This window comes from Gopherus evgoodei, chromosome 4, assembly GCF_007399415.2.
Source record: "Gopherus evgoodei ecotype Sinaloan lineage chromosome 4, rGopEvg1_v1.p, whole genome shotgun sequence".
Classification (NCBI taxonomy): domain Eukaryota; kingdom Metazoa; phylum Chordata; order Testudines; family Testudinidae; genus Gopherus; species Gopherus evgoodei.
The window spans coordinates 5461990-5489702 of NC_044325.1; the positions used below are offsets into that span (position 1 = coordinate 5461990).

The 27713-nt window shown below is 43.5% G+C and overlaps 1 protein-coding gene across 2 annotated transcripts in view; it reads right to left on the reverse strand.

Annotated features, from left to right (window-relative positions):
* Window positions 1–27713, reverse strand: part of MDGA2 (MAM domain containing glycosylphosphatidylinositol anchor 2) — a 652332-nt gene that overhangs the window by 389716 nt on the left and 234903 nt on the right. For both annotated transcript variants that reach the window (XM_030562794.1, XM_030562793.1), the window contains exon 2: window positions 14170–14309. In XM_030562794.1, coding sequence (XP_030418654.1) covers window positions 14170–14309 — 140 coding nt within the window. The remainder of the gene's footprint in view (window positions 1–14169; window positions 14310–27713) is intronic.

The following is a 27713-nucleotide window of genomic DNA, read 5'->3' on the forward strand; positions in this document are numbered from 1 at the left end:
CACTTACCGCTCCCCATCAGTATATTTTCTTTCCAAACCGTTGGATTTACTTTCCCCTTTCACCCTTCAAGTTTCCCAATGATTAACTCTCAAAGATGACAAATTTCCTCCAGACTTGTAGACACTTCGGATAGTTTTGTCTTCATATGTTTTGGGCCCAAGCCACAAAGTCTGGAAATAGATCCTAATCTAAAACTTCTTGAAAATGTTTCTGGCACTGGGATCTAGGTTCAGACTCATCTCTAGTTTTCAATTGACTTTAGAGAATGTGTTATTCATGATAATTTAACAAAGTGACCCCTGTGGATGCTGAATATCCCACCCAATCCTTTGAATGGCATTTGCTGGCTTCAGATACTGGGCAATTTTCATTCTCCAACTTTCCCACTGGTCTAAAGAGTTCCTCTTGAATGATTAGACATTAGGGTCATCTATCCAGGTACTGGCCTACTCACTGATATTTCAAGAGGTTCATCCCAGCAGAACTCCATTCAGGATAGATCACTAGTACCTTGGCATTAATTACTGAAGTGAAAATAGACCGGGAAATAAACTTATCGGTGTTCTGAGAGTGTTGTTGCCATGATCCCCTCATGCTGCTGTGTGCACAGACAACAATTCCACACTAAAAATGGTTGACATGTCACTCCAGCATGTCTTCAACTGGTTTACACAGATTTATCATTTTTAAAGATTATTTTTATTAGAAATGTTGCCTTCAAGACTATGGAAAAATGTACACCATTACCAAACACATAACTAACACAAAGCAACACTGATGAACCCACAATCCTTATCCTCCTGACCAAATTAGACACATTCTAGGATCTTCTGTGTCTTCACTGAAGCATATACACATGTAACCCCCTCTGGAGCTGGTTGTTCATGGCATACTCCTCCAACACTTTAGGAGACTCACCCCGGTACTACAACAGCAATGACTACAGAGGCTCAGGACTCTATTTCCCAGGCTTCCTAGAGATTAGGGCAGAGCTAGAACACTCTGGAAGCCACTACAAGAACATATTTGTAGCCATAATGCAAGCAAAGCTATTGGTTTGGGCTATTTTTGGAGTGGAATGGAGAGAGAAGTGCCACAGCTGGGGAGATTCCCAGCAAACTTCCTTTTGCTACCAAAATGGAAACTTTGAACTCTGTTGGTGGTTACTGGCTTGATGAAAGGTTTCAATCCAGCAGAGACCAGCAAGCCAGGAAGCTGAGGAGCGATTCCACACTGGGCTATTGAGAACCAGCCTAATTTTCCACTGGACTCCAGAGCAGGGCACTTCAGGACGACCCTCTCCTGTAGGGGTGAAGAAATCCTATGTTTATTTTGCTTGTGAGTTTCAAGCCAGCTAACGATTACAGCACAGCATCAATTAACTGATTCTCAACTCACTATCTGCCTAGGCAGGTGCTGGGAGAGAGCTGAGGGGATTAGGCCCATTGTAGATGTTGGGGGTGGAGGCTTTAAGGCATTGTGGATGCTTTATGATGTTACCTACTCCTGTTATCTCATTATCCCCCTATCCTTTGTTCCCTGGACCTAATAAATCATCCCCTGTTGCTGTACTGATACTTTGAGAGTAGCAATAATTTTATTCTTTGTGTATTGGACTGCATTCCTCATGTATTGTTTGGTAGTAAGCATTTCCCAAGGGACAGCACCCTTGTGTTCCATGTACTAGGTGAGGTCCCCCCTGTTGGGTGGAAGCACCAGGCACCAATATAAAGAACCCAGGACCCAGACCCCTGAGGTGAGATGCCACTTCAAGCAGCAGACTTAAGCCACACCTTGGGGGAGATGCTACATATAATCAACCCTTGGAACATCAGCAAGAAGTGGACCTAGGGCCTCTTGTATTTAAAGCAGGAGCTTCTGACACTTGAACTAAAGGACTAACGCCTCTAGCTGTCAATGAGACTGTACAGCTGTCCTGTTCTATGGACCAGCTACTAGAGGAGGACAAAAACTCCCAACTTCCTGTGTGTTACATATAGATTCTAACCAAAGAGGACCAGATCCCATCAGGCTCTCATTAATCACTCAGATTATCAGGAGTCCATGTGAAAGCATTTCACACGGCATTATGACTATTCTGTCAATCAGATTGATCTGCAGTCTTCCTCCTCCTCAAAATCAGCCCGTTTGTAATTCTTTCAGGGCTTCGGCTAATGTTCCCATGTTCTTCCTAACATTTCCCATTAATTTGGTTTGGCTTGCAAAGCTAATTAATGTGGCATTTTCTTTTCTTTTTCTGTCTTTTGTTTTCCCTCCCTGAATTCTCTCTCTTACAAGAGTAGACATGGACAAAAATCTCTCCCTTCAGTGCAAAAACACCTATGTCTAAATGCGGGTGTACTACATCGAAATGTATACTTTACCTGTACAATAACATCAACTGGATACAAAATTCTATGGTTGCGGTATGTCTTTGTGTGTGTTTTAAAGTCTTGGATCTGCCTTTCACCAGTTCTCACAGCATTGTTAAACAGGTAAAGAGAAAGGGAAAATAGGTTTTTTGGGGAAAAAAGACACTTGTTTTTAATATATTATACATTACATCAGCCAGTCTTACCCTGCAGTTGTGATTACGGCATTACGGCTTGATTACTAGCTATTACTTCCACAGTCAGAAAAGCAAAAACACAGTATGGTGCCATCTCCATTAACAGAACGTGTAATTCCATAACAAGCTTGGTAGACCGCAGCGCTTCAGTTGTGTTAAACTCTAAAGTACATAAGTGTCTGCTCCAGCCATTCTTTTAAAGCCTTTCAAAATAGCACTTTAACATACATCATTATTTTGTTTTACTTTGAATGGCTATAGGGATATTCTGCAGAGCAATTTTAGGCATTTTAACAGTTCTCAGGCATTTGAGATTCTCTCTGATAATAACAGATGTTTCTACTTCATCAGCCTAGTCACACCGTTTTCAGCCCTTCATTTTCCTTTTGTACAGCTTATTTTTATATTAGAAGGATAATCTTGTGACTGAGGCCCTGAACGTGGACTCGGGAGATCTGGATTCAATGCCCGGGTTTGCCACATATGCCTCTTGTGAGCTTAGGCAAATCTTAGACAAACCTCTCCTTGTATGTTCTGTACTGAACTTAGAGAACAAAATGGCTGCTGAACACTCAGAAAGGTCAAGGGGCAGTATTCAGAAAACAAAAGGAAGGAAAGTTTTGAAGATGTACACAGCATAGTATAAGAAGATTATAATTTGGGATGTGGGGGCTGGCAGGTTATGAAACCTGGTAACTGTTCTTCCGAAATGCCATGGGGCCTACAAATGATCAGGACGTGATCCAAAGCCCCCTGGAGTCAAAAAGAATCTTACTAAGGAGTTCACTGGCCTTTGGATCAGGCTCTTGGCCCCCAAACCATGTAGTTATCCCTCATTCCTTCCAGTAGATCACAACCAGCTAATTGGTGCATCCAGTGTTGGGATATATCTCCAAGTATTTTTCTTTGGACATGTGTGGAGGTAGGGGGCGAGGTTGGTAGGGTGGCTACATATCCCCAAGAATTATTAAGAAGTTGGCATACTGGGAAGCTAATGATCGTACATCATAGGAAAAACTCTCCTTCTACATGATGATTCTCAAATACTCAAAAGAGACTCTACGGAACCAGTGCATCCAAGGGACAAGTATATTGGGAGTTTGGTCACTGGCAGGGCTGGATGTATCTAATAAAGCTGCTAACTCTTTCCCTTAATGTGCATCAATTATGAATTGCCACTCAGCAAAATAGTCCGACCTGTTTTAAAAAGTTGTGTGTCCTTCTTCCTGTGAATTTCTGATCTACGTCCCTCATCTCTTGCTCTCAAATAGATCCTAGTTGGCTGGGGAGTTTAATAGAGTCGTACTCCACAGTGTTGTAATGGGCAAATACAAATCTATCCGTGAATCACTGTTAAGCCACAACCCTACTACTGTTTGAGTTCTCTCATTTTTACATGCCACAGCTGCTCTGCTGTTCACAATCATAAGTGTTGCTGTTGCTTTTTTTTTTTATAAAAAGCCGTTATGAGTTCACAAAAAGAACCATTCCCTAAAAGAATGAAATAAATGCTGTTTATTATTTTTGTCTGTGATTACCAGCAGGAATGATTGCAGCTTGAAAAAGTATAAGCTGAAATGAAATTTAAAAAGATGGCAAATGGGGAAAACAACTCATTCATTAACCAGATTTTCTCAGAAAACTTCCACTGTGTATATTTAGGCAACTTTAGGTATTCTATGTATTCCAGTTAGTATAATGAATTAACTTACATCACAAGGTAATTGCTTACAATAAAGCTATTTCTCCAAGTGCAGTGTAATATCCAAGGATATTTTGCATATTTCCAGGGGGTTCTCTTTTTATTCTTAAACATCATCAGCTCAAACCATTTTATATCAAACAAAATTGTCAACAATTTCCTTGGACTCACTGCATCATAATCATGTTATGTCTTTATTAGCAGCACATGAAATCGGTGATTGAGGCACTAAATGATATTTGAGGAATAAATGTGTAGCAGCAAGTAAGAGCCTTGCTACTTCAGTGCATGTGTGATAAATGAAGTGGAGGGAGAGGGGAGCTCCCTTTTATAGACACCCAGCCAGCCAATTAGCTACAAAATCCCTCTTGGTGGCAGTTCTCTGCTTACGTGGTGACTGGGGCCCCAGGAGCAGAGCCCCAGGTGCGGGGCCGGAAGTGGGGCCCTAGGCACAAGGTCAGCAGCCAAGGCTGGTAGCCAGGACCTGAGCTCCAGGTGTGGGGTTGGGGAGCGGGGCGCAGGGCCAGCCACCAAGATCCGAGCCCCAGGCACAGGGCCACGAAGCAGAGTCCTGGGCGCAGGGCTGGGAACAGGGCCCCAGGCACGGGGCCAGGCCTGGGGAGCAGGGTGCGGACAGGGCCGGCTCTAGGCACCAGTGCTCTAAGCATGTGCTTGGGGAGCCACTTTCCAAGGGGCAGCACTCCGGCTCCTTTTTTGTTTTTTGCTTGAGGCACAAAAAGCCAGGAGCCGGCCCTGAGCGGAGGTGAGCTGCGACAGTGGGGGGCGCGGGGAGGGCCACAGGAAGTAACTCGGGGGGGGGGCAGAGGAACCACTTCCCCCCAGCTCACCACTGCCTCTTCCCCTGAGTGCGCCGCTGCTCTTCTTCTCCCCCCTCCCTCCCAGGCTTGCCGCGCGAATCAGCTGTTTTGTGGCAAGCCTGGGAGGGAGGGGGGAGAAGTGGAGCGGCAGTGGCGTACTCAGGGGAGCAGTCGGAGCAGAGGTGAGCTGCAGCAGTGGAGGGCATGGGGAGGGTTGCAAGAAGTAACCCCGGGGGGGGCAGAAGAACCGCTCCTCCCCCCAGCTCACCTCTGTCTCCTCCCCCGAGCATGCCACCGCTCCACTTCTCCCCCCTTCCCTCCCAAGCTTGCCTGGGAGGGAAGGAGGGGTAGGAGGGGAAATGTGGCACGCCCAGGGGAGGAGGCAGGGCCGGGGATTTGGGTAAGGGGTTGGAATGGGTCGGAGAAGGGGCGGAGTTGAGGCAGGGCTGAGTGGCAAAAAACTTGGACCTGGACCTGAGGTGGGGAGTGGAGCCTCAGGTGCAGGGCCAGCAGACCCGCATAAAACCTGGGGGTGATACATCACCCCCAACAGTTCCTGTGCCTATGTATACACACCAACTGATGGGGTCTAAATTAGCTGTTACCACTCAAGAAAGATCTTGGAGTCATTGTGAATAGTTCTCTGAAACCATCCACTCAATGTGCAGTGACAGTCAAAAAAACTAATAATGTTATGAACCATTAGGAAAGGGATAGATAAGACAGAAAATAACATAATGCCTTCATATAAATCCATGGTACGCCCACACCTTGAATTCTGCGTGCAGCTCTAGATGCCCCATCTCAAAAAAGATATAATAGAATTGGAAAAGGTACAGAGAAGGGCAACTAAAATGATGAAGGGTATGGAACAGCTTCCATATGAGGAAAGATTAAAAAAGGACTGGGACTGTTCAGCTTAGAAAAGAGATGACTAAGGGAGGATGTGATTGAGGTCTATAAAATCATGACGGATGTGGAGAAAGTAAACAAGGAAGTGTTATTTACTCTTTCACATAACACAAGAACTAGCAGTCACTCAATTAAATTATTATGAAGCCGGATTAAAACAAACAAAAGGAAGTATTTATTCACACAATGCACAGACAACCTGTGGAACTTTTGCCAGAGGATGTTGTGATGGCCAAAACTATAACAGTGTTCAAAAAAGAACTAGGTAAGTTCACAGAGGATAAGTCCATCAATGGACAGTGATACAACACCATGCTCTGAGTGTCCCTACCCTCTGTTTGCCAGAAGCTGGGAGTGGATGACAGAGGATGGATCACTCAAAAAATTGCCTTGTTCTGTTCATTCCTCCTGAAGCACCTGGCATTGGCCACTGTTGGAAGACAGGATGTTGGGCTAGATGGACCACTGGTCTGATCCAATAGGGACATTCTTATGTTCTGACGTTTTTGTAGACTAGATGGACTATGGTTCTAATCCCATGTGGCACTTCCCACAGGAAATGAGGGAAATACATGTGTGTTGTCAAGATTCCTTGTAAAATCAGCACAAATATGCTATGAAAAACTTCAGAATAGACATCTCCCTCCTTCCCTAACCCCAGCTCAAAAAAAAAAAAGAAAAAAAAACGTCTCTATAACTTGGTTATAACAGAAAAGTTATGGGCCTGATGCTTAAGAATTGGGCCCATTAAGAAAAAAAAAACCCACTACCAAACAGTGGCTGGCACTTAAAACAGCTGCAGCAGTTATTACTCGCCAGGCTCCACCATGCTATTTCTCTGCGCAATAAGAAGAGGGGACACTCTAGATTCTTGGTAATGTCAAGTACTCTGGGGATCTAAAAGCTGACTTTTTAGTGGCCCACGAAGACAAAACACTGTACGCACCCAGGATGATCAAGGTCTGGCTGAAATCACAGCCACGGGTTTGAATTTCCTAACTTCTATTCCTTTGAAATCTCAATCTCATCACTGCATTTACGTTAAGTAATTTTTGAAGTGTAACCGCTGTCTAGCTTAGAAACAAAATACATGAGAGTAATGAATGAGACACAAAACCCCACTGCCTCTTCGACGGAGAAGATACTTGGCAAATGCTAACCTTAAGGATTCACCATTTCTTTTTTGATCTCATTTGAAAACATGGATCTGTTTAACGTGCCCACATCTTGTAATTACTCTCTTCCTCTGCTTGTCAAATTCACAACTCAGAGTTAGGCCAGATTGGTCCGTGCCTTTGATCAACAGACAGGCAGAGGCTATAAAGGTCAGGAAGATTCAAGTTTCCATAGACAGATGTGTGCATGAACTTACATATTGCCTGGCTGCATTATGCCATGTTCTAGCCTGTTATCATACATTTGCTTTTGGGAGCACTAAAATTCAATGAAAATGTAATAGGAAGGTGATAAAAGAAGGCTAATGTTCAAATTCAGTCTTGCAAACCTCCTGCATTTTGCAGCAGAATCACACTTCTGAGACCATCAGACCCATCCCCCTGCTCCAAGCAATTAATCTTCAGAAAATATTGCAAGTCCCTTGATTTTTTGTGAGCTGTAACATATGGGAGAGAGAGAGACAGATGATTGAGGTGCTAGACGAGTGAGAAAAATCCATAAACAGGTCAAATGAACTGAAATCAATTTTCCATCCTGGATCCAAGATAAGAAAATAGAGATTTTATGAGAAAGCAGCAGCACGGATGCTGTCTTGATAAAACATTTTGGTTGAACAGCTTTTCTGATACAGCAGCAGCAGCAGCTTCGTGACTGCTTAAGAAAGTACTTTTTATAGCCAGTTTGAAGGCAGTCTAAGAGCCCTGCCTTTTTTTAGGCTGCTTTGAGCCTCAAGACATGCAGGTCTGGAAAGGATCTGCAGCTTCATAGGTCATCATGCTGTCCCAGCCCACACAAACACACAGCTACAGAAAGTTCCTCTTCTCGCATCTGCTGATTGGCTGGGGATCCAGTCGGTGAGCTGTCAATCCAGCACAGAGAGCAAATGGAGAGTGAGTGTAAGTGGCCCCAGGACCATGCAGAAACAGAGAAAAAGGATTGTCATAAACAGATAGCTAAGGGTTAACCTGAAACACCTGACCAGAGGACCAATCAGGAAACAAGACTTTTTCAAATCTGGGTGGAGGGAAGTTTGTGTGTGAGTCCTTTGTCCTTTGTCTTGTGCCTGTACTCTCTCGGCTATGAGAGGATTTTTCTGTCTCCTGCTTTCTAATCTTCTGTTTCCAAGTTGTAAGTACAAAGATAGGAAGACCATAGGTTTGGTTTTTTTGTATTTACATGTGTTGGTGTCACTAAGCATAACCCTACGTAACTCGGGAGGGTGGAAGGCCACAAGAGTATGGAGCCTTCTTGGTTTTAGGCCTCAGCAGACAAGAGTCCCTCCATGTTTGAACTTTAATCGACCTAAAAGGCCAGGTGTAACAGCCGTTATCAGTTGCAACAGTTCTAACCGGTCTAAAGCAGAAATAATGAGGCCTGTGCACCTTTAGCAGAAGGACAAGATAACTTGCAGAAGGAAAACTTACTAACGAGCTGCCGCGGCCAAGATTACTTAATGCACCTGCGCTTACGTAATTGCTACAGGGGGAGGAAGGAGGAGGAAGGAGGGGAAACGGGGGATTGCTAGTCAGTGAGAAAAGTTCTCATGGATATAAAGGAACAGACTGCTTGTTTTAGGTATGCTTGATCTGAGTCAATCTCCCTGCACCACTTTGAGATCTCAAATAAACTTGGTTTGCTTCTCCACCCTGGTGTGTTTATTGACGCGGCACACCAAGCAACGGACCCCCCCCGCTGTTGCTTGGCCTCAGGCATTTATCTGCCGGCAACACATGTGTGTAGTTGCTGGAATGTTTTGAATTGTATTCTTTTTGAATAAGGCTGTTTATTCATATTTCTTTTAAGCAATTGACCCTGTATTTGTCACCTTAATACACAGAGACCATTTTTATGTATTTTCTTTCTTTTTATATAAAGCTTTCTTTTTAAGACTGTTGGAGTTTTTCTTTAGTGGGGGACTCCAGGGAATTGAGTCTGTAGCTCACCAGGGAATTGGTGGGAGGAAGAAGTCAGGGGGAAAAGAAAATCTCTGTGTGTTAGATTTACTAGCCTGACTTTGCATTCCCTCTGGGTGAAGGGGGGGTAGAAGAGAGATTAGATATCCCGGTGCTTGTGTTTTCCAGGACTGGAGACTGGGAGGGTGGAGTCTCTCTGTTTAGATTCACGGAGCTTGCTTCTGTGTATCTCTCCAGGAACCCAGGGAGGGAACACCTGGAAGGAGGAGAGGGGGAAGGGAAATGGCTTATTCCCCTTTGTTGTGAGACTCAAGGAATTTGGGTCTTGGGGTCCCCAGGGAAGGTTTTTGGGGGGACCAGAGTGCCCCAAAACACTCTAATTTTTTGGGTGGTGGCAGCAGTACCAGGTCCAAGCTGATAACTAAGCTTGGAGGTTTTCATGCTAACACCCATATTTTGGACGCTAAGGTCCAAATCTGGGATTATGTTATGACAAGGATACTGGTGCTAAAGCCCAGGACAAAGGGGGATCAGTGCAGCACTGGCTGTGTGGGACCTGCAGAAGGAATTTTCCTCCCTCTAGCTGAACTTGCCGATGGGCTTTGTGGCTTTATCCAAGGGCATTAGACTAAGACTTTGGAGACCCTGATTCAACTCACTGCTCTGCCACAGGCTTCCTGCATGACCCTGGGCAAGTCCCTTAGGGAACATTTCCACTACCAACAATAACGTGGCAGTGCATGTCAGTGCTCGGGTCATCTGATTCAGGCTCTCGCTGCGTGGATAAAGATAGCAGTGTGCAAGTTGGGGCTCAGACACCTGCTGAAGGGGGTGGGTCTCTGAGGCCAGGCTCCAGAATGCCTGTTGCTTGTGCTGCTATTGTTACCCTTATAGCGTGAGCCCCACAAACCCAAGTCAGTTGACCCCAACCCTGAGACTTGCTGCCTCTACACTGTAGTGTAGACATACTCTTTGTCTCTCTGTACTTCTGTAGCTGATCCAAAACATGCTCTGCTGCCCTACCCATAGGGACCCCAAGCTGTCTGGCAGCAAAGCAGAGGGACAGCCCTCAACGTAGGCAGGCTGTTGGGAGCAAACTGGAGGCAACCCAGTGTCAGGTGCTTAAACTGTCTTGCTGGACCCCGTGTGGGCCCCTTATCTGTTGCCCACCAAGCAGGGGGCAGTTCAGCCACTGGTAGGCGTGTCCATCCTAGCACATACCCCTGGGCTGGTAAGCGTTGCGGGGAAGCCTCTGGTGCAAAGATATTCTGCCTCAAGCACTACACTGTACTCCAAATAAAAAGACTCCTTTGCTGAGCATGCCAAGGCTGCTCAACCATGAATGAGGCCGAGGATTTCCTGCTAGTCTGGGGAAGTGCCGTGCCCTCCCCTCCCCACAATGGGGGGAAGGTCCTCCCAGACAGCAGAGAAGGCAACAGCTCGTCTCTTCGTGGTGGCAGAAAGACTGGAAAGTTGCAATCAGATCAGCAAACATGCCAGCAGGAGAAGCTGCCTGTTTGTGGGAAAAGAAATATAAGAAATGATGATAAAAATAAGTACAGAACTTTTCCTCCAGGCTATTGGATTGGAGAGAAATTCCTCTGTTATGACTTGGGCCAGGAGCTGCAGAACCGACACAAGGGGAAAATACTGGAAACTGATGAGTCAGCGTGTCCTAGGACGTCAGCTTCTAAACGGAATCTTCTGTTTTAAAAGGGCACAGCTGAAAAGTGATCTGATCTCGGACCTCCGATCTGAAACTGTTACATTGTGGTGAGAACATATGCTAAAACCGGAATAGCTGGCTGCTCACAAATCCACTGTTCTGAGGGGCGATATTTCTAGTCTTTCTTCAACCTTATTGATACGATTTATTCTGGCCTGGTGTGTGGGAATAATAATGGAACCGCATTGAACAAGAGGCCTTGGTTAAGAAATTACTCCTTGCAAAAAGGCTGTCTTTGCAGAGAGTGCAGGGAACATCTCCCTTTATGAGCTTGGGAATTAGGCTATGTCTACACTACTGCGGCAAGTCGACCTAGGCTACGCAACTCCAGCTATGTGACTAATGTAGCTGGAGTCGACGTACCTTAGATGGAGTTAACGCGGGGTCTACATCGTGGGAGGTGACAAGAGAAACTCTCCCATCCACTTACCTTACTCTTCTCATCGGGGGTATAATACGGAGATCGATGTGCTGTCGATTTGGTGAGTCTAGACTCGCTAAATCAACCGCTGGTGGATCAATCTCAGAACGTTGATCCCGGCTGTAGTGTGGACCTGCCCTTAGGGTCTGATCTTGCACCACTGAAGTCAACAGGAGTTTTACCATTCACTTCAAAGGGAGCAGGACTGGAGCCTTCATGCTGTTCCCACAGGCTACGCAGGAGGTAGCAAACTTGCCCATTTCCCCAATGTTTTGTAAACTACAGGATAGTATACACACACACACATACACACACAAAGAAAGACACACACACTTATTCTAATCTTGTATGCTTGCCAGGTGATACACTGTATTTTCCTTCAAGCAGATGCTAGGCAGAAGTCAACACATTAGTTCATATAGTACAAGCTTGATTATTTGAATGCTGCAGAGACTCTGAAAGGTTGCATGATAAAGGTTCTGATAATTGAGGGAATAGTCAATGTAATTAACAGGCACTGAGGGATATGAAGCTGTTTCAGATGACAGGTGGTTGGATAATTGAAGTTATCCAAGACGGATGAGATTCTGTCACTCTTACACGGTACAATATCAGGCTCCATAAGTAACTCCAAGGAAGTCAGTAGGCCCTACTGGAGGAGTAAAGGGCTTCTCACCATGAGTAAAAGAATCTAAATATGGGTCTCTCGTCATTTTCCTCTCTTGCAAAGTATTTTAGACTGTGTGGATATATACAAAAATATGTACCAATATCTTTAAAACAGAGTTAATATTTATTCAGGGAATTAAATTCAGCTAATGGGGAACCAATCAGCCAGCACAGCAGCATCAGAAAGTCACCAAAGCCCTTCCCTACAGCTTCACTGACATTTAACCACGCCACTGATGTTAGAGGACTGTGACAACTGAGGAAAAAAAAAAGAAAAACAAAGGTGGAGCAAGAGAAATCACTGTTTGCCAAAGAGGATAAAGTCAGCAAGGAAATAAATGTTACTTCCCACTTTTAAGAGGTATTGCAAACACTGAACAAAAAATTCAAAACATAACTTAAGACGGAATTGACTTACAACCCTCTATTTATTTATTTTTTTCATTTGGAAAAATTTTGAGCAATGAATCAATGCATGGCTTCTTTCCCCTCACCTCGCACATGCTATACTGAGATTCACCAAATTTAGAAGAAAAGTGTCTTCTATTTGTAATCTGTCTTCATTTGCTGATCGCAACAAACAGAATTTGCCCTTACGTGACTGCGATTATTGACTGCATGAGGGGAATTCTCAAAGTTGCATAGTGCTGACATAACTCTTCAATAGGAGTCATATTGGGCTGATACTGCGCCTTTTTGAACGCCACCCTAGAATGCAAACATCTATAGAATGAAGCTCTAGGCATCTATATGTCAAAAATATTTCCAGGGAGAAGAGCCCGGGTTTCAGATTGAAGATCTCCTGTGGATTCACTGTCCCAATTCCCGGCTCAGCGAAGCACACATCACAAAACTCCCACTTATTGCAATACAAGTTCCATGCGTGACGGCAAAACTGGGCCTCATGAAAGCGAGAGACGTTTAATTCATCGTGACTGGAAAGAGCTCTCCGCAAGTCTATATTTGAGTGTTCAAATGCTATACAAAGAATTCACACCATGGAATTTTGTTCCCCGATACCTTATTGAAACAAAATATTATTTGATTAATCTTATTAGGCTGCTAATGGGTAGCTACAAAATATATCTGAATGAGTGAGCCTGGCTAGGGAAGAATTTGTCAGACACATTCCAGCTGTGGCCTTGGTTGGAGAGCCTGCTTAGCTTTTTATGTCTTTAGTCCTGAGATCGGGACCAAGAATTAGCGTATCCCTATTGTGAATACCTTCAAGCTCTGTCTTTTGAAAACTGTGTCTCCTAGCCTCCTTCCTCAACCCTACTTATCTCCAAATTCCCAATACAACTCCCTTGTCACATACAGAGAGGAGGAAGTGGATGCAGCAGAAGGAAAGACTATCAGAAGAAGCAAAGAAGGGATGGGTTCAGAAAGCAGGAGAATGAAGAAATGGATGGAAACCCACCCAAAAAAAAGCAAGTCTGAGAAGCTAAAGGAAGGAAAAAGCAGAAGGAAAATGAAAAGGAATAAACCACACTTTCTCCAAGCCCTAGAGTTTGAAAGACCTTGGTTCCATTAAATTAACTAATGATGTGCAGAGTAGGGGCGGATGAATCAGCCTGGACAGAACATGAACGAACCAGAACCTTGGCTTAAAATGAAAAACATGAAACCTGAAGCTCAGAAAAGATTGGTTTGATTTTTTTTTCTGTTTCATTTTTATACATCTCCGCAGCTTCCTTGTTCTGGTCAACCTTCCTGCTCCAGAAAGAAATCTAGATGTCCCTTGGGCTTATGTATGCATCTGCTTCAATTGCTTAGTCTGGTGTTTTATTTCATATGTTTATTATTTTCCTGGCACCGTACGTGCTTTGAGTCACTAGCAAACTGAGCAACATTTAATGTGAGGTTCAGTAAGACCAGTGGTTCTCAAATCCTTCCACAGCATGACCTGAAGTTACAACAAAAAAAGTTTCAGGAACCCACTGCCATAAGTTTCAGGATCCCATCTCTTCTAGCCATTAAAAAGAAAAAAAAGAAGGTGATTGCAATCCCTTGAAACTTGCCTGCAACTTCAGGCTTGGAAACCATGAGCTGGAGCAATCCCATGCTCAGGGCCTGGTCATACTGTGGCACTAATTGGGCTAAATGAGCTTCATTGCACTCAAGACAGTGCAGCACTTATAAGAGCAAGTTGCATCAATATCTCTGCAAACAAGATGGCCTGAAATGGCTACAAGGGCGAACGACAAGAGAGTTATAGCAATACGGCTACTGGAAGAGGCTGGGTCGCAGTGTGGGACTCACCTGTGGCCGAGGGTGGCCCGTCACCAAGCAGGTGAGCTCCAGAGTCTCCCCCTCGCGGATGGTGTATACCCTTTCCGAGTAGCGCTCCTCCTCGATGTTACAGGCCAGGCCTGAGTGCACGATCCGCACCGTGGGTGGGGCTGTCAAACCAGCAGAAAGAGAAACATGTCAGTAAAATGTTTCCACACAGCACCTTGCCCCTTGTCCCCACAGGAACAACTGCTAGACATAGTCCCAGCCATACACTCAGTGCCAACAGTCTGAGTTCACGTGAGGAGTAAGGCCCTTCTCTGATGGAAGAATCCGATACTCTGTTTTTAGATGTAAAATCAATTATAATCACTACTCACATAGACACCTTCCCCCCCCCACTGCTCCACCGCCCCTCCCCCCATAAAAAGCAGGACCACAAACAAGGAAGCAGGTAACAGCTCCATCTCTGATGTTTCACTTGATTGTTTTTCCCTTCCATTGCAAGTGACTCTGAAATGATATCCCTGACGTATGCACACAAGAGCTGCAGGGGCATTGCAGATCTGCCCTCACAGCCTCACAAACGGGGCTCACTCTTGTTCTGGTGGGGCCTCTGCTAGAGATGCCAGGACTTCAGCCCCCTGCCCATTCACCTGTTGGGCTCTCCAGTGAGGTTGTGAATATGGGACACAGTTAGGATGGTGCTTTTTCAGACACCTTTACCGTAACGACTGGCCTGAAATCACCTGCTTCCTTTGCAAAGGCATGGAACAGTCTGAAGCATACTGACTTCTGGACTAGATTAGAACCAGTGCCCAGATTCACTGACTATCTCACCCCCATTTCTGTGACCTATCCAATCGGTGTGGCCTTTGTCCATATTTTCTGGTAGAGATGGGTGCCTGAAACTTGAAAACAACAAACTTACAGGAAGTTCAGATCCAAAATCCAGATACTCAATGTTTGGCCCAAGTCCATGTCTACTGTGGCTATCTCCCAACCTACATTAGCATCCACTGGCATTAAAGGTAAGTTTTAATAGGACTGACACCTTTGTTTATTGATGCTATTTCTTACGTTTTACACCTGGGGAACCTCAAGAACAGTGGAAGACACAGTGTGACTGCTAACACTGAAAGAGAAAGATGTTTAACTGCAAACATATTGCCCGGAAATATGGCACTAAAACACAATTATAATGACCCCGTCCAGGGGTCACCAGCAGGATTTGAATACAGGAACTTTAGCACCACAGCACAGCATCCTCCCACTGAACTGAAAGACTAACTCCATTAGCTGGCAGCAGCAGTAGGCTGTGAGAGACAAGTTTAGTGCCAGGAAAATTGGCTGTAATAGTTATGTGTACCCAGCTGTCCCCTAAAGGATGCTTTTTCAGACTCATTTGCACGCTCGTTATTTTTGTTTTCCTTTCCAAAATCAACTTTCAGTTTTTCTTTTTTTTTATTATATATCTTTCCAATTCTATTATAACACTCATTACGTAAATAAGAAGCTTTAATTGAACCACTAAAATAAAGTAGTCAGCACAATGGGGTTGATTCTACTCCCATTTAAAGTGAATATTAACATCCATCAACTTCACTGGGACCAGGAACAGGACCAGTTTCAGTTAGGACAGATTCCATTTTCCTGGAATATTTAACCTGCACTAAGAAATGTGTGGCATGTGTCGCCTATGCTGGAAAATTGCAATGGTTGTCACATCGGATGCACAACTCACAGTACTGTTTTAATAGTCCAGGAGAGAATAACAATGGTTCTGTGGGATGTCAGTAATTCTGTGCCATGCAGTTCCCACTCATTCAAATTCCACATGAGCAGATCAATAGGAGGATAAGGTCAAGTACTCATTACGGTGCCCTCGCTGAATGAAATGTAACAAGACACTAAACGGTAGAAATGGCAAAAGGTAAATCAGATGTATAAAAAAATAAGTCAGCTATAAAACTCTCCGGAGTGATGCATTAGTTATTAGGGGCAAACCCGACTGTTAACCTGCTGGTGGCCCTTCAATCAGAGAGCCTAGCACAAGCCTGCAAGACAGTGAAATTAGATCCAGTGGCCAAGTCTTGGTCCAAAGGAGCTCCGAGGCAGGGGCCTGAGCAGCCCACTTTGTCGACGACGTGGAAGCCTCAGCCCCGGCCTCACTGAATGGAGGCTAAGTAGGCTCTGATACGGCAAAGACTTAGGCACATGCTTAACTTTACAGTGTGCGAACGCCCCTCTTTCGTCACATCAGGGCTCAGTGTTTCTCCCTCCGGCGCTGAATCAGTCCCACTCCGGAGATTTAGTACTGGATATTGGTTTATTTACAGTATTCAGAGGGTAGGCCTACAGGTTGGCCCGAGGGCTTCTTTAAACAACAACAAAAAATATTAAATTGCCTCACTCCCACTGGAGAACTGCCTCTTCTCGCGCCGGCTACCTATCACCAGCCATCCTCTTTCACTCACCCTGAGCCCAGCTAGGCTGCGAACAAAAGTCCTCTCCCTAGACAGAAATAACACAAGGCTTCCCTTATAGGGAAAAAACCAGCCTTTTCCCCTTGCCGCACACAACCCTTCTGCATCTTGCATCTCATGTCTCCTCGTAGCCCATTCACTGGAGCTGGTTTTTAATGATCCCAGGCTGCCCTTAATTAGACTCAGGTGTCCACAATTAATCTGAGGTAACCTCTTTCAGTGTATAGGAAAAAGGACTTTAATCATTCTAAGACTAATATACCACCCTCCAAACACCCTTCTGGAACAGCCAGGGTCTGAGTTTAATGGCTGTCTACAGTGTTGTTGTGTGCACTGTTGGTCCCGGGATATTAGAGAGAGAAGCTGTAAGCTCAAAAGCATGTCTCTCTCACCCACAGAAGCTGGTCCAATAAAAGACATCAACTCCTCCGCCTTGTCTTTCAGGTCTAGCTTGTTACACTGCATAGCTTTTCCACATGAGTAACAAGCAGCGAAAAGATTCCAGTTAAAGCACTTAAAATAAGCAAATAGGCATGAACGCAAATTACCTTCCAGGCACTCTGAGTTCACGTCCTCTGGGATGAATATCACCCATTGATTTCCTTGGACACTACTTAGACAAAAGTAGCCCCAGTCAAAAAGGATACAACACCCAAGGAAACTAGTTATCTTCTGTGGAGAATAAGTGAGTCAATACACACATTATACCCAATATATTCTAAAGATCAGACAGCAGATATATAAGGAGAGATAGAACTATTCTCTCTCTCTTTCTACTTAGAGTCCTGGGGTCTCTTTCAGAATTCCCACTCTCCCAATACCCAGAGTTGTCCGCATAAAGAGGAATTGGATTATGCCCAACAGGGCTCGTCCGTACACTATTATTGGGTTGGCTTCTTTGAGACCTTAGGGTTGCAACAGTCAATTATTTTTTGTCAAGGTCCAAATTTCTTGGTCAAGGTATAGTCAAGGTCCAGACTTCTGATAGATAGATAAATAAATAAATAAATAAATAATAAGTATATAAAAAGATGTTGGGGTCCGTTCAAAAACATCTGGTGGTCTGAATTTAGCCCACGTCCACCCATAGACCCTCTCTGGCCTAACGTGATGTTTAGTGCTTGCAAGAAAGAAATTAAAGATCTGTGTCATTTTCCCATGCTCACACTGAGGGCTGGTCTACATGGGAAGTTAATGTGCAGCAATCGAGGGTGTGAATTTACAGCTCACTACCTACACTGGACTAACTCGCTGTGTGGCCATTTTTGCTGTGCTCTGAGAATGTTTCCATGTGCACTGCACTTTGAAAGCATATTAAGCTAAACCACCCGAGGGTGCGCTCTTAGGCTGTGTCTGCACTACAAGCTAGAGGTGCGATTCCCCTGCTCACGTACACATACTCGTTCTAGTGCCATTGAGTCAGTGCAAGTATAAATAGCATAGCCGTGGTAGCATGGGTGGAGGTGTGGCTTAGCTATGCCGCGTCTGTACCCACTGGACTCAGGCAGTCACATACTCAGCATGGCAAAGCTGTGAGTCTGCTGCCCCTAACCAGGTTCCTGTGGTTGTGCTGCTACTTATACGCATGCTAGCTCAATGGCGGCTGCCGTGAGTGTGGGTACACGAGCTGGGGAATCACATGCCTCACTCATAGCATGAAGATAAGCCTGGGTGCACAGCGAGAATGTGCAGAGGGAGTTAGTGCGGAGTAGCGAGTGTGCTCTGAATTCACACCCTAGCTTGCTGTGCACTAACTTCCCCATATACACCAGCCCTAAGTAAAACCTTACGCCCCTTCATTGAATCCAGCAAGATGACTTGGGGCATAAGGTATCATTCAACATGAGTAAAGGTATCACAATCTAACCCCTAACGATCACCTTGTCCTCAGCCTTACTAATCTATTCGTCCGAGTAATAATAAAGCCATTTACATTACAGCTTTCCCCACATACAGGGTCTGGAGTTGTGTGTCTTTAGCAGCTCACTGTAACAAAGGGGTGTGTTTCAGGAAACTAGCCAGATTCACTCCTGCTTAAATTTACAGTCACCTCACTTAAGTCTTCTCAAGCTGTTTGTTCAAGCAGACGTGCAGCACGAGACCATTGTGTTCATGGTCCTCGGAATGAGAGAGGCTCCAGGAGTGCAGTTCTGGGATCACGCTGTGTCCAGCCCTTGTGCAATGTGCCACGCATGAGGCAGTGCAGAGGGTGGGGCCAGCATGTCATGAGCCTCGTGCAGCCTGTGCAACGCCTGAGTAGCACAGCAAGCCCTGTGCTCCGGAGAGTATAGAAACTGCTCCCTTCCTGTTCCCTTGAGGTCCACTGCCGGGGCAGGCTGCAGACAAATCCCCACCTCCGCCTAGGTTCTACCCAGTCTCCCCAGAGGTTGGGGGAAGGAATAGGCTGCATCTCACAAAGGTATGTGGCAATGGGTGCACTGGCTTTGCACCTCTGTGCCCTGGAGAGGAACTATGCTTCCTGAGGCCGAGTACCCCTCTTGACTAGGGCTCTCCTGAGCAGGGCGGTTCTGAATTGCCCCTAATTATGCCTAGATGAGCCAAGCCTCCTCTTTGCATAAATTACATTTTTCCCATTTATCTGAGCGGCTTCTCTGACTTCAGCTGCGAAACAATGGCATCTGCCAGCACTATCAAATGTGGATGGAATGCACTTGGAGGAAACCAGGTCCCCAAATAGGTAGTTTTACACGGGGGCCTTGTGTCTGAGGCACAGAGGACACAAGGAGAGGGCTGAGCTGCTTTGAACCCAGAACCTTAGGAGCCGATGGGAAAGCCACCTGCTCAAGAGGGAGCTTTACTGCTACAAAAATGAAATAATACACTTGTGACTGGAAAATGAAAGGAGGGCCAACCTCTACTGGCTACGGAGCAGGCTGCTTGCCCACTTATATTCCTAAAACTTTACCTAACTTAACGTCAAATGAAAATACCTCAGAGGGAAAAATAATTAATTCGCTGAACACAGGCATCAAAAATATTAATGTAGGTCTAATTCGATAGTAGCGATGTACCTGATCCTTACACCCAGGTCCAATACCCTCAGATGTTGGAAGGGTTTGTATTCAGACCCAGAGCCCAAGGCTGACTTCTAGTTCTAACCTATAACCATTTTCTCCCTAAACCTCCTTTAAATAAGCCACCAGTTCTCTAGGAAATAGACCTTTGGTCCTCTTTAAGATGAAAACGATTGCCATTTGACCAGCAGAGGGTGCTGTCAGATTATGATGGCTCACAGCCACCTCATTGAGCACATGACTTTAGGAATCTGAAGGTCCGTTTACACTGCAGCTGGGAGCATACCTCCTAGCCTGAGTAGAGAGACTCCTGCTAGCTCAGCTCGAGCTAGTTATAGCAGTGTGGATGTTGCAAAACTGCTGGTGGTTCAGGCTAGCCACCTGAGTCCAAACCCTCCCAATCCCCTAGGTCCAGGGTGACCAGACAGCAAGAGTGAAAAATCGGGATGGGAGTGGGGGGTAATAGGAGCCTATATAAGAAAAAGACCCAAAAATTAGGACTGCCTCTATAAAATTGGGACATCTGGTCACCCTACATAGGTCTGACCTCCGGAGTGCTAACCGGAGCTCAGCTGGTCCGGTAATATCCAGAGTGCTATATCTAGCATGCTAGTTTGAGCCCAACTAAGGTGAATCTGTCTACCTGGGCTAGGAGGCTCACTCCATCTGCAGTACAGACAAATCCTGAATGGCTGGGGCTATAGTTTCCTGAACATGTGCCCTCCCTGGTGCACTCACATGGCTTGGGACATATTTCGCAACATCACTTCCCTCATATCCAATCACCAGTGAAAAATCAGGGCAAGAAAAGACATTAGGAAAACATATAGTTCCCCGTCTAACATTGTATTTCTGTGTTCATTACGTATTGTGATCACACTGATTTTAAAGCATGGCAGGCATTAGGAAGAGTTTAGATCCTAAATTTTGTAGCTGCTGTCAGGACCATGGCAGCTCACTGTGAAGTGACTCCACATCTGTCAACAGAACCTTTGAAATTGACACATGAGTAGATGCTGCTGGCTGGCTTTGAAGATGGAAGCGAAGTTTGCAAAAGATCCTGGCTGGAGCTTTTTGAATTAAGCCTTATTTTTTAAAGCTGCTGTTTCCTCAGCTTTGTAATGGATAATTTAGTTTGCAAACAGCAGCTACATTTTGTCATCTCTCAGAGTTCCAGCAGGTCCAACCTCTCTGCCACCCTTTCAAAGACAGAAAATATATCATGATGAAAAGTTATTTTCTACTCTGTGCTTTTCTGAGTTACTTTTCAAAGCCTGGCATGCCCAATTATTTGAGTTATACACACAAATACCTTATGTGCTGGCACAAATTTGGTTTCTGGGCACAAATAACTTGGTCATTCCTGTTAGACTTTTGTTAGTTTCAGTTCTGAGTTTGATGGCACACCCTTCCATACAGCAGAATTCTTCTCTTTGAGCATCTAGTGTTCCCTTTGCAGTCACAGTGGAAGGACAGGTGTTCAAGTTATGAAGGGCTTAAGAGCTGGCTGAAGAACTCGCTGGACTGTTACTATTGATTTTTTATAACCCTGGAAACACTAAGTTCTAGAAGACTGGAAGAAAGTGAATGTTGTGCCAATATTTAAGAAGGGTAAATGGATGACCCTGATAATTATAGGCCTGTCAGCCTGACATTGATCCCAGGCATGATAACAGAGAGGCTGCCACAGGACGCAGTTAATAAAGAATTAAAGGACGGTAATTAAGCAACACCAATCAACATGGGTTTCTAGAAAATAGAGCCTCTCAAATAACTTGATATCTTCTTTTTGATGCGATTACAAGTTCAACTGGTAAAGGTAATAGTATTGATGTAACATACTTAGACTTCTGTAAGGTGCTTGACTTGGTAGCACACGGCATTTTGATTACAAACTAATGTAAAATTAATGTGGCACAAAGTAAACGGATTAAAAACTGGCTAGCTGACAGGTCTCAAAATGTATTTGTACAAGGGAATGATCAACAAGCAAGTGTGATTCTGGGGAGGATGGGGTCCCACAGGAATTAGTTCTTGCCCCTATGCTATTTGATCTTTTTTTCAATGACCTGGGAGGTGAGACTCGATTACAGTTGGTAAGTATCTACATGGAGAAGAAAATTTTGATAAGGAGCTCTTGAATCTAGCAGAAAAAGGTATAACACAATTCAATGACTGAAAGATGAAACTCACAAATTCAGACTGGAAATGAGGCATTCACTTTTAACAGAGAGAGTAATTAATTATTGTAACAACTTACCAAGGGTCATGGTGGATTCTCCATCACTGATGCTTTTAAAATCAAGAAGGGATGTTTTTTCTAATAGATGCACTGTAGGAAGTATTTGGGTGGAGTTCAGACTAGATCAGTGGGTCTCAAACAAGGGCCACTGCTTGTTCAGGAAGGGTGGCCAGCACAACCCTTGGCCTGCGTCACTTCCTGCAGCCCCCACTGGCCTGGAGCAGCGAACTGTGGCCAGTGGGAGCCGTGATCGGCCAAACCTGCGGACGCTGCAGGTAAACAAACTGGCCTGGCCCGCCAGGGCCTTTCCCTGAACAAGCGGTGGCCCTAGTTTGAGAAGCACTGGACTGGATGACCACAGTGGTCCCTTCGAATCCTGGAAGCTAAGAATCTTTGACTGGCCCCTTAGACACTGACTGAGCAACGTATTTAAGCATGGGACTAGGACTATTCCCATGCTTAAAGTCAGGTATGTCTTACACATCGACCGTAAATTCCTTGGGGAGCAGGGACAGTCGTTTTGGTCGGTTGTACACACCACCTATCTCCTGGGCTCCTATCCGCTCCCGGGATACCAATAATAAATAACATAATAAGTGTCGGGCAGAATCAGAGCCCTAGTGCAGCAAGGTAAGAAAAGGGCACCATGGTTTTTTTTTATATGCTTCAGAAGTATTTTGTAGATTTAATAAAAAATAATGATTGAGACTCTGATTTTGATTATTTCTGTCAATCTGGTCTATTAAATCAAAATGTACCATATTTTCTCTCTCTCTGGTCTAGCCTATCAGAAGCATTGCCAACCCCAAGTGTTCAAAAATCATGAGGTCAGATTCCAAAAAATCACGAGACTTTTTTAAATAATGTGTTTTGGATTCTTGAGTTGGCTTTTGATATCTGAGCCTTTGGGGTACATTTGGGTTTTGTTTTCAAGCTCCTTTCTGCAACTCTGAAGGCTACATCCTTGCTTTAAAATAATAGGAGGAAATTTGAGATTGTCCAATAATCAAAGGATTTCAAGAGCTGATGCTTTAGATAACGCAAATACCACAAGACTCCCAATAAAATTGAGAGAGCTGGCAACACTGTGTCAGGAATGGAGCTTTTTACATTCAAGTGCCCTTAACTTTAGCATCAATACATTTTCATACAATAACCACCGGGTCTCTAAAAGAAACACATACATGCAAATATTACTCATGATGCACAATTATGGCAAAAGTGCACAGTCCTGTAAGTAAAGATCAATAAACAAACACAAAAATATCCCTTTCCTTTTTATATTTTTACTTTTTATGGTTCAGAAGTTATTACGTAATTATGAAATGCCACCACTTTCTCAGCTATAGGAATATTCATTCCAGCTCTTTCTGAAATATGCCTCCCAAGATTAAATACAAGATGAGACACTATAGTAATATACTACTTGGCATTTATTTTGTCTGTGGCATTTTAGAAGAACTTGTCTTGTTATTATACACAGTAAATATTGCATGAAACAACCCATTACACTTCTATACCCCTCAGTATATACACCTAATGCAAGAAAAACAAGCATGGGGTCAGAAATGAAAAACAAATAAAATAAAAATCCATATTACTCCGAGTGGTACCAAGATAGCCCTTGTTTTCAAATGGAAGATGTGGCCACTCTAACCTATCCCCACATCTCAGGATCCTTATATTAGCTGTATCCACTGCACAAGCTGCTCTCGGCCAGCAACCGCAATTGATCACAAAAAACCGAGAGTGGCAATTTGTTAACTAGACACAACAGCTGTCCAGTGAAAATGTATCTTAAATTTTCTGTCAGGGGAGTACTAGAAATGCCACTGAACTTGAAGACATATGTAGGTAACTGGTCAGATTTAAGGAAAGCAGAACAAAGGATTAAACGGATGCTGGGATGAGCAGTGCACTGGAGAAGCATGCAGGTTAAAGTTGTTTTTTTTTTTCATTTCACTGTGGGAACAAGGTACCATGAACCTACAGGGAACACAACGTCTGTGTTTATAGACTTTAGCATGCCCAAGTAATACTAAAGGATTTTTATAGAAATCAGAAAGTTGGGTCCTGCAGGATTTATGACAGTGCTTTTTCAACCTTTTTTTCATTTGTGGACCCCTAAAAAATTCCGAATGGAGGTGTAGACCCCTTTGGAAATCTTAGACATCGTTCATGGACCACCCCCCCGGGTCTGCTGACCATTGGTTGAAAACCACTGTTCTATGGTAACAACCATTTTCCCAAATCCCTTAGACGCAGTCCGTGCACCCACAGGGGTCGGTGGACTACAAGTTGAAAACCACTGTTTTATTGAATGTATGTCAGTCACTGGAGTTGTGTTAATACATGATAACCCCAGCTTTTTAAAAAAAAGTAAGTTTCTAGCCTTGGTGCTTGGAGAGAAAATGAGAATGAAACAAGAAAATGAAAATATGACCTCGTGCACCTCAAGGGCTCAAAAACCAGAAGACAAAAAAAATTAAAAATTTATTATTTTTTAAATACGGCCTCACTTTCTTATTTTAACCTTTGGTGTTGGAGATACTTCCGTTTGAATGGGACTGAGTCAAAAAAAAAACCACAGCAGGTCATTTGGGTTTTGAGCAGAGTGATCAAACATTTTGATGCTTTGGGAAAGATCTAAAAATTCTTGATTGTAGATAGTTTTCTCGTGGAACCAGTTCCACTAAAACATGTTTGTATTGAAAGATTAGGAGAGAGACAGAATTCTCAAAGACAGTCTTGTCTACCTCTTCTTGCACTAATGGGGACAAAATGAAAGTGCCTAATTCATGTCTGTTTTGCATCCTACTGCCAGTTAAGTCTGCTTGATTTTGTCCTTTGTCTTCAATAAAAACAGGATTGGGTCCAAAATGTAAAATGTGTTTTCTTACCTATATAAATTATCAGAGAAAGAGGACATTTCAATGCCCCTTTTTAAAATTATCAGACCAAGGCAACAAAGTTTATGACCATCCTAGTCATGAAGGAGTACGGTCACCCATGGTATCCAGTGCACTTGTAAAACAAAACCATTATTGGCCATTCAAATAAATCAATCTGATCCTCATTCATTGTTCTCCAATTCCAGCACAATCAGTTTTTTAGATGATCACAGACCCTTCAGTAATTTTGCCCCTCATTTGCTCACACTTACATTTCAGGAGGGAAAACTACTGTAAAGTTAAAAAGTTTCCTGTGCCATCTTGTTTTTGAATCTTTACATAGCAGGTTAAAAGCACAAGTCTTTCATCTCTCTCCTTGAATATTCCTGCAGAAATGTGCAGGTCTCTAGCATATTGATTTATTTAGGACCTAGACTCTAGGGCATCTCAGAGCTAAACAGGAGTGCACAGTGCCTCCACTAAGAAAAAACTCCTATGACACCTTCAGCATGATTTGCTACTCTATTCTTCCAGAGACAAAGCAAGTTTACTGCTTCCCATGCTCTAAAGTGCATCACTTCAGCTAAGACATCGGATTCCAGTGCTTAACTAATGATTTGCAACCATGATTTTTTTGTATTATTTCAAATCACAGTGATAAGGAAATTAAAACTTTAAAAGATGACAAACCAAGAAATAGCATATTTTTGTCTGAAGAAGTCACATGGCCTTTTTCTCCATTCCTCCTTTAAACTGGAGCATCCCTACTGTTCTAGAAGCAGATACTGACAGACAGAGACCATATGTCATAGATCGTAAGTTTTTAATACTTTGCCCAGCAGGAGGAACAATAAACAGCAGTGTAATGAGTTGTAAGGAAAAAAAATCTAACTGTTCTTAGAAACAGAATTATGTTTCCTCTAACTTAATAGATATTCTGCTGATAAGCTTTGTAGTGTCAAAATTAGGTCAGGCTCGGACTGTCGCATTGGGCAGCAGTACTGTGATTTAATTAGCTTGGTGCTTTTTTGTTAGTGCTATCGATCAGGAAAGCTTCCAGAGCTCTGGAAACACAGTCCAAGTTACAGAAATATGGGCAACTGTCAAGCAGCTTGGCAAAAGGAGCCCAATCAATGGAAAAAGGTGACCTTCATCCTGGTTTCGTAGCCTTGGCAGCAAGGTCAGGATGGGGTCAGCACAGCGGAGCATCATGGGATCGATGCCAGTGTTTGCAATAAGTGAAAATGGCATGGCTGCGAAGTATTTTCTTTTCAGTTGAACGCCCGTCACTGGCACTGGTTCCACCAAAACAATTGATGGTGACCTCTCCCCATAATGCTATTTTCAGCTAGCCAAAGAAAGACCAAGACACCGCTAAAATGTTACAGAGTTAAGTGAATTTAGGCACAATTTTTAAAAGTGACTTGTGATTTTGTGTGCCCAGGTATTTCTGAAAATCAGAGAGGTGTTTCAACTTGGGCAACAAAAGTTACTAATCACTTTTGAAAATCTTGACTTTAATGTATTAGACCAACAGCCCTAGAGAGAAATAACTTCATTTATCTAGAGAGCAGCTGCAGAAAGGGTAGTTCTGCTCCATGATTCCCTGTAACACTCTTGCAATGTGGCTCAACTCTGTTCCGCTTATCATTACTAAAGATAAGAAACTCCATCTCCATTCAATCAATGGCGTCTGTGCTGAGAGTGGACACACAAGTTTAATTGGGATGATGTTTTTTCTGATGTACTCTTGCCCAATAACCAGGGCACTGGGAACACCACAACGCACTTCACGTATCAATAAATGGACCAAAAAAACCTTGTGTAGGCAGACGTAATGTAAACTGAATATAAAACTCTCATAATGCTTCAAATACTAGGTACTTGGCATTCATGTCATCCAAGAGGCAAAATGAATTTACTCAATACCCTGAATATTTAATTTAATAGAACTTGATTATGTAACCCAATGAAATAATTTTATTACATTTTCTAACAATAGAAAATGCTGATCCAATAATAAAATGCATTTGTGTCCTGAATATTGTACTTGCCTATTCTCTGACAATAAAGGGACTTTACAATTCCACAGACTACCTACAGTAAAATACTCTCATTACTTACAAGAATTGTTTGCTATCAAATCACATACATCTCATTACAAAACTAGAAAAATTCAAGGCTAGCGTGTTTGCAACTGATAGAATTCAATGCTGTTATGTGAGTATTAACACTTAATTCCAATAGTTGCAGATGCTTCTGCAGTTCTTTAAAATCTTCTAATTCAGAGTCAGATCATTCCCCCTTTTTATATTCCAGAACTCCACGAAGTATGCTAGGGGTTAAACTATTGCTAATCTGCTTTACATGGTAGCTGCTCAGATACTACAGTGATGGAAATCAGTATAAAATCCTAACAAAAAAGACAGGTGGATTGTATGGGTGCAAACCACTGACATTAACCCCATTATTTTCAATGGGGCCACATGGGGGAAATTAAGGGAACCGTGGATCTATGTTTATACTGTGATTGTTAGTTACTGAACAAGCAGAGATTGTTCTAGAGATTTAGGTGCTGATCCTGGAATAAGCTCCATGCAAAGTCAAGGAGCCACCTGCATGAAGGTCATTGCAGGACTAAGGTCTTATATTGCAAAATATTCCTTGCTAGGATCTGAAGTGTGTTGTGATAAATATATTCTGTATTTCTCAGAGAATCATTCTGAGCCTCCTATTTCAAATATATTTTCTTTAATTACATTTTAAATAATCCTGGAAGTTCTGCAGACCATGAAGATTTTATCGTCACTTAAATTAAAAGAAATAATTAAAAGGCTCCTTAAAGTAGTACAGGAGTTCTAACATTTTTCAGAGGTCCTAACCTGTATTCTATCATTTTCATGTATATTTAAGGGCTGGA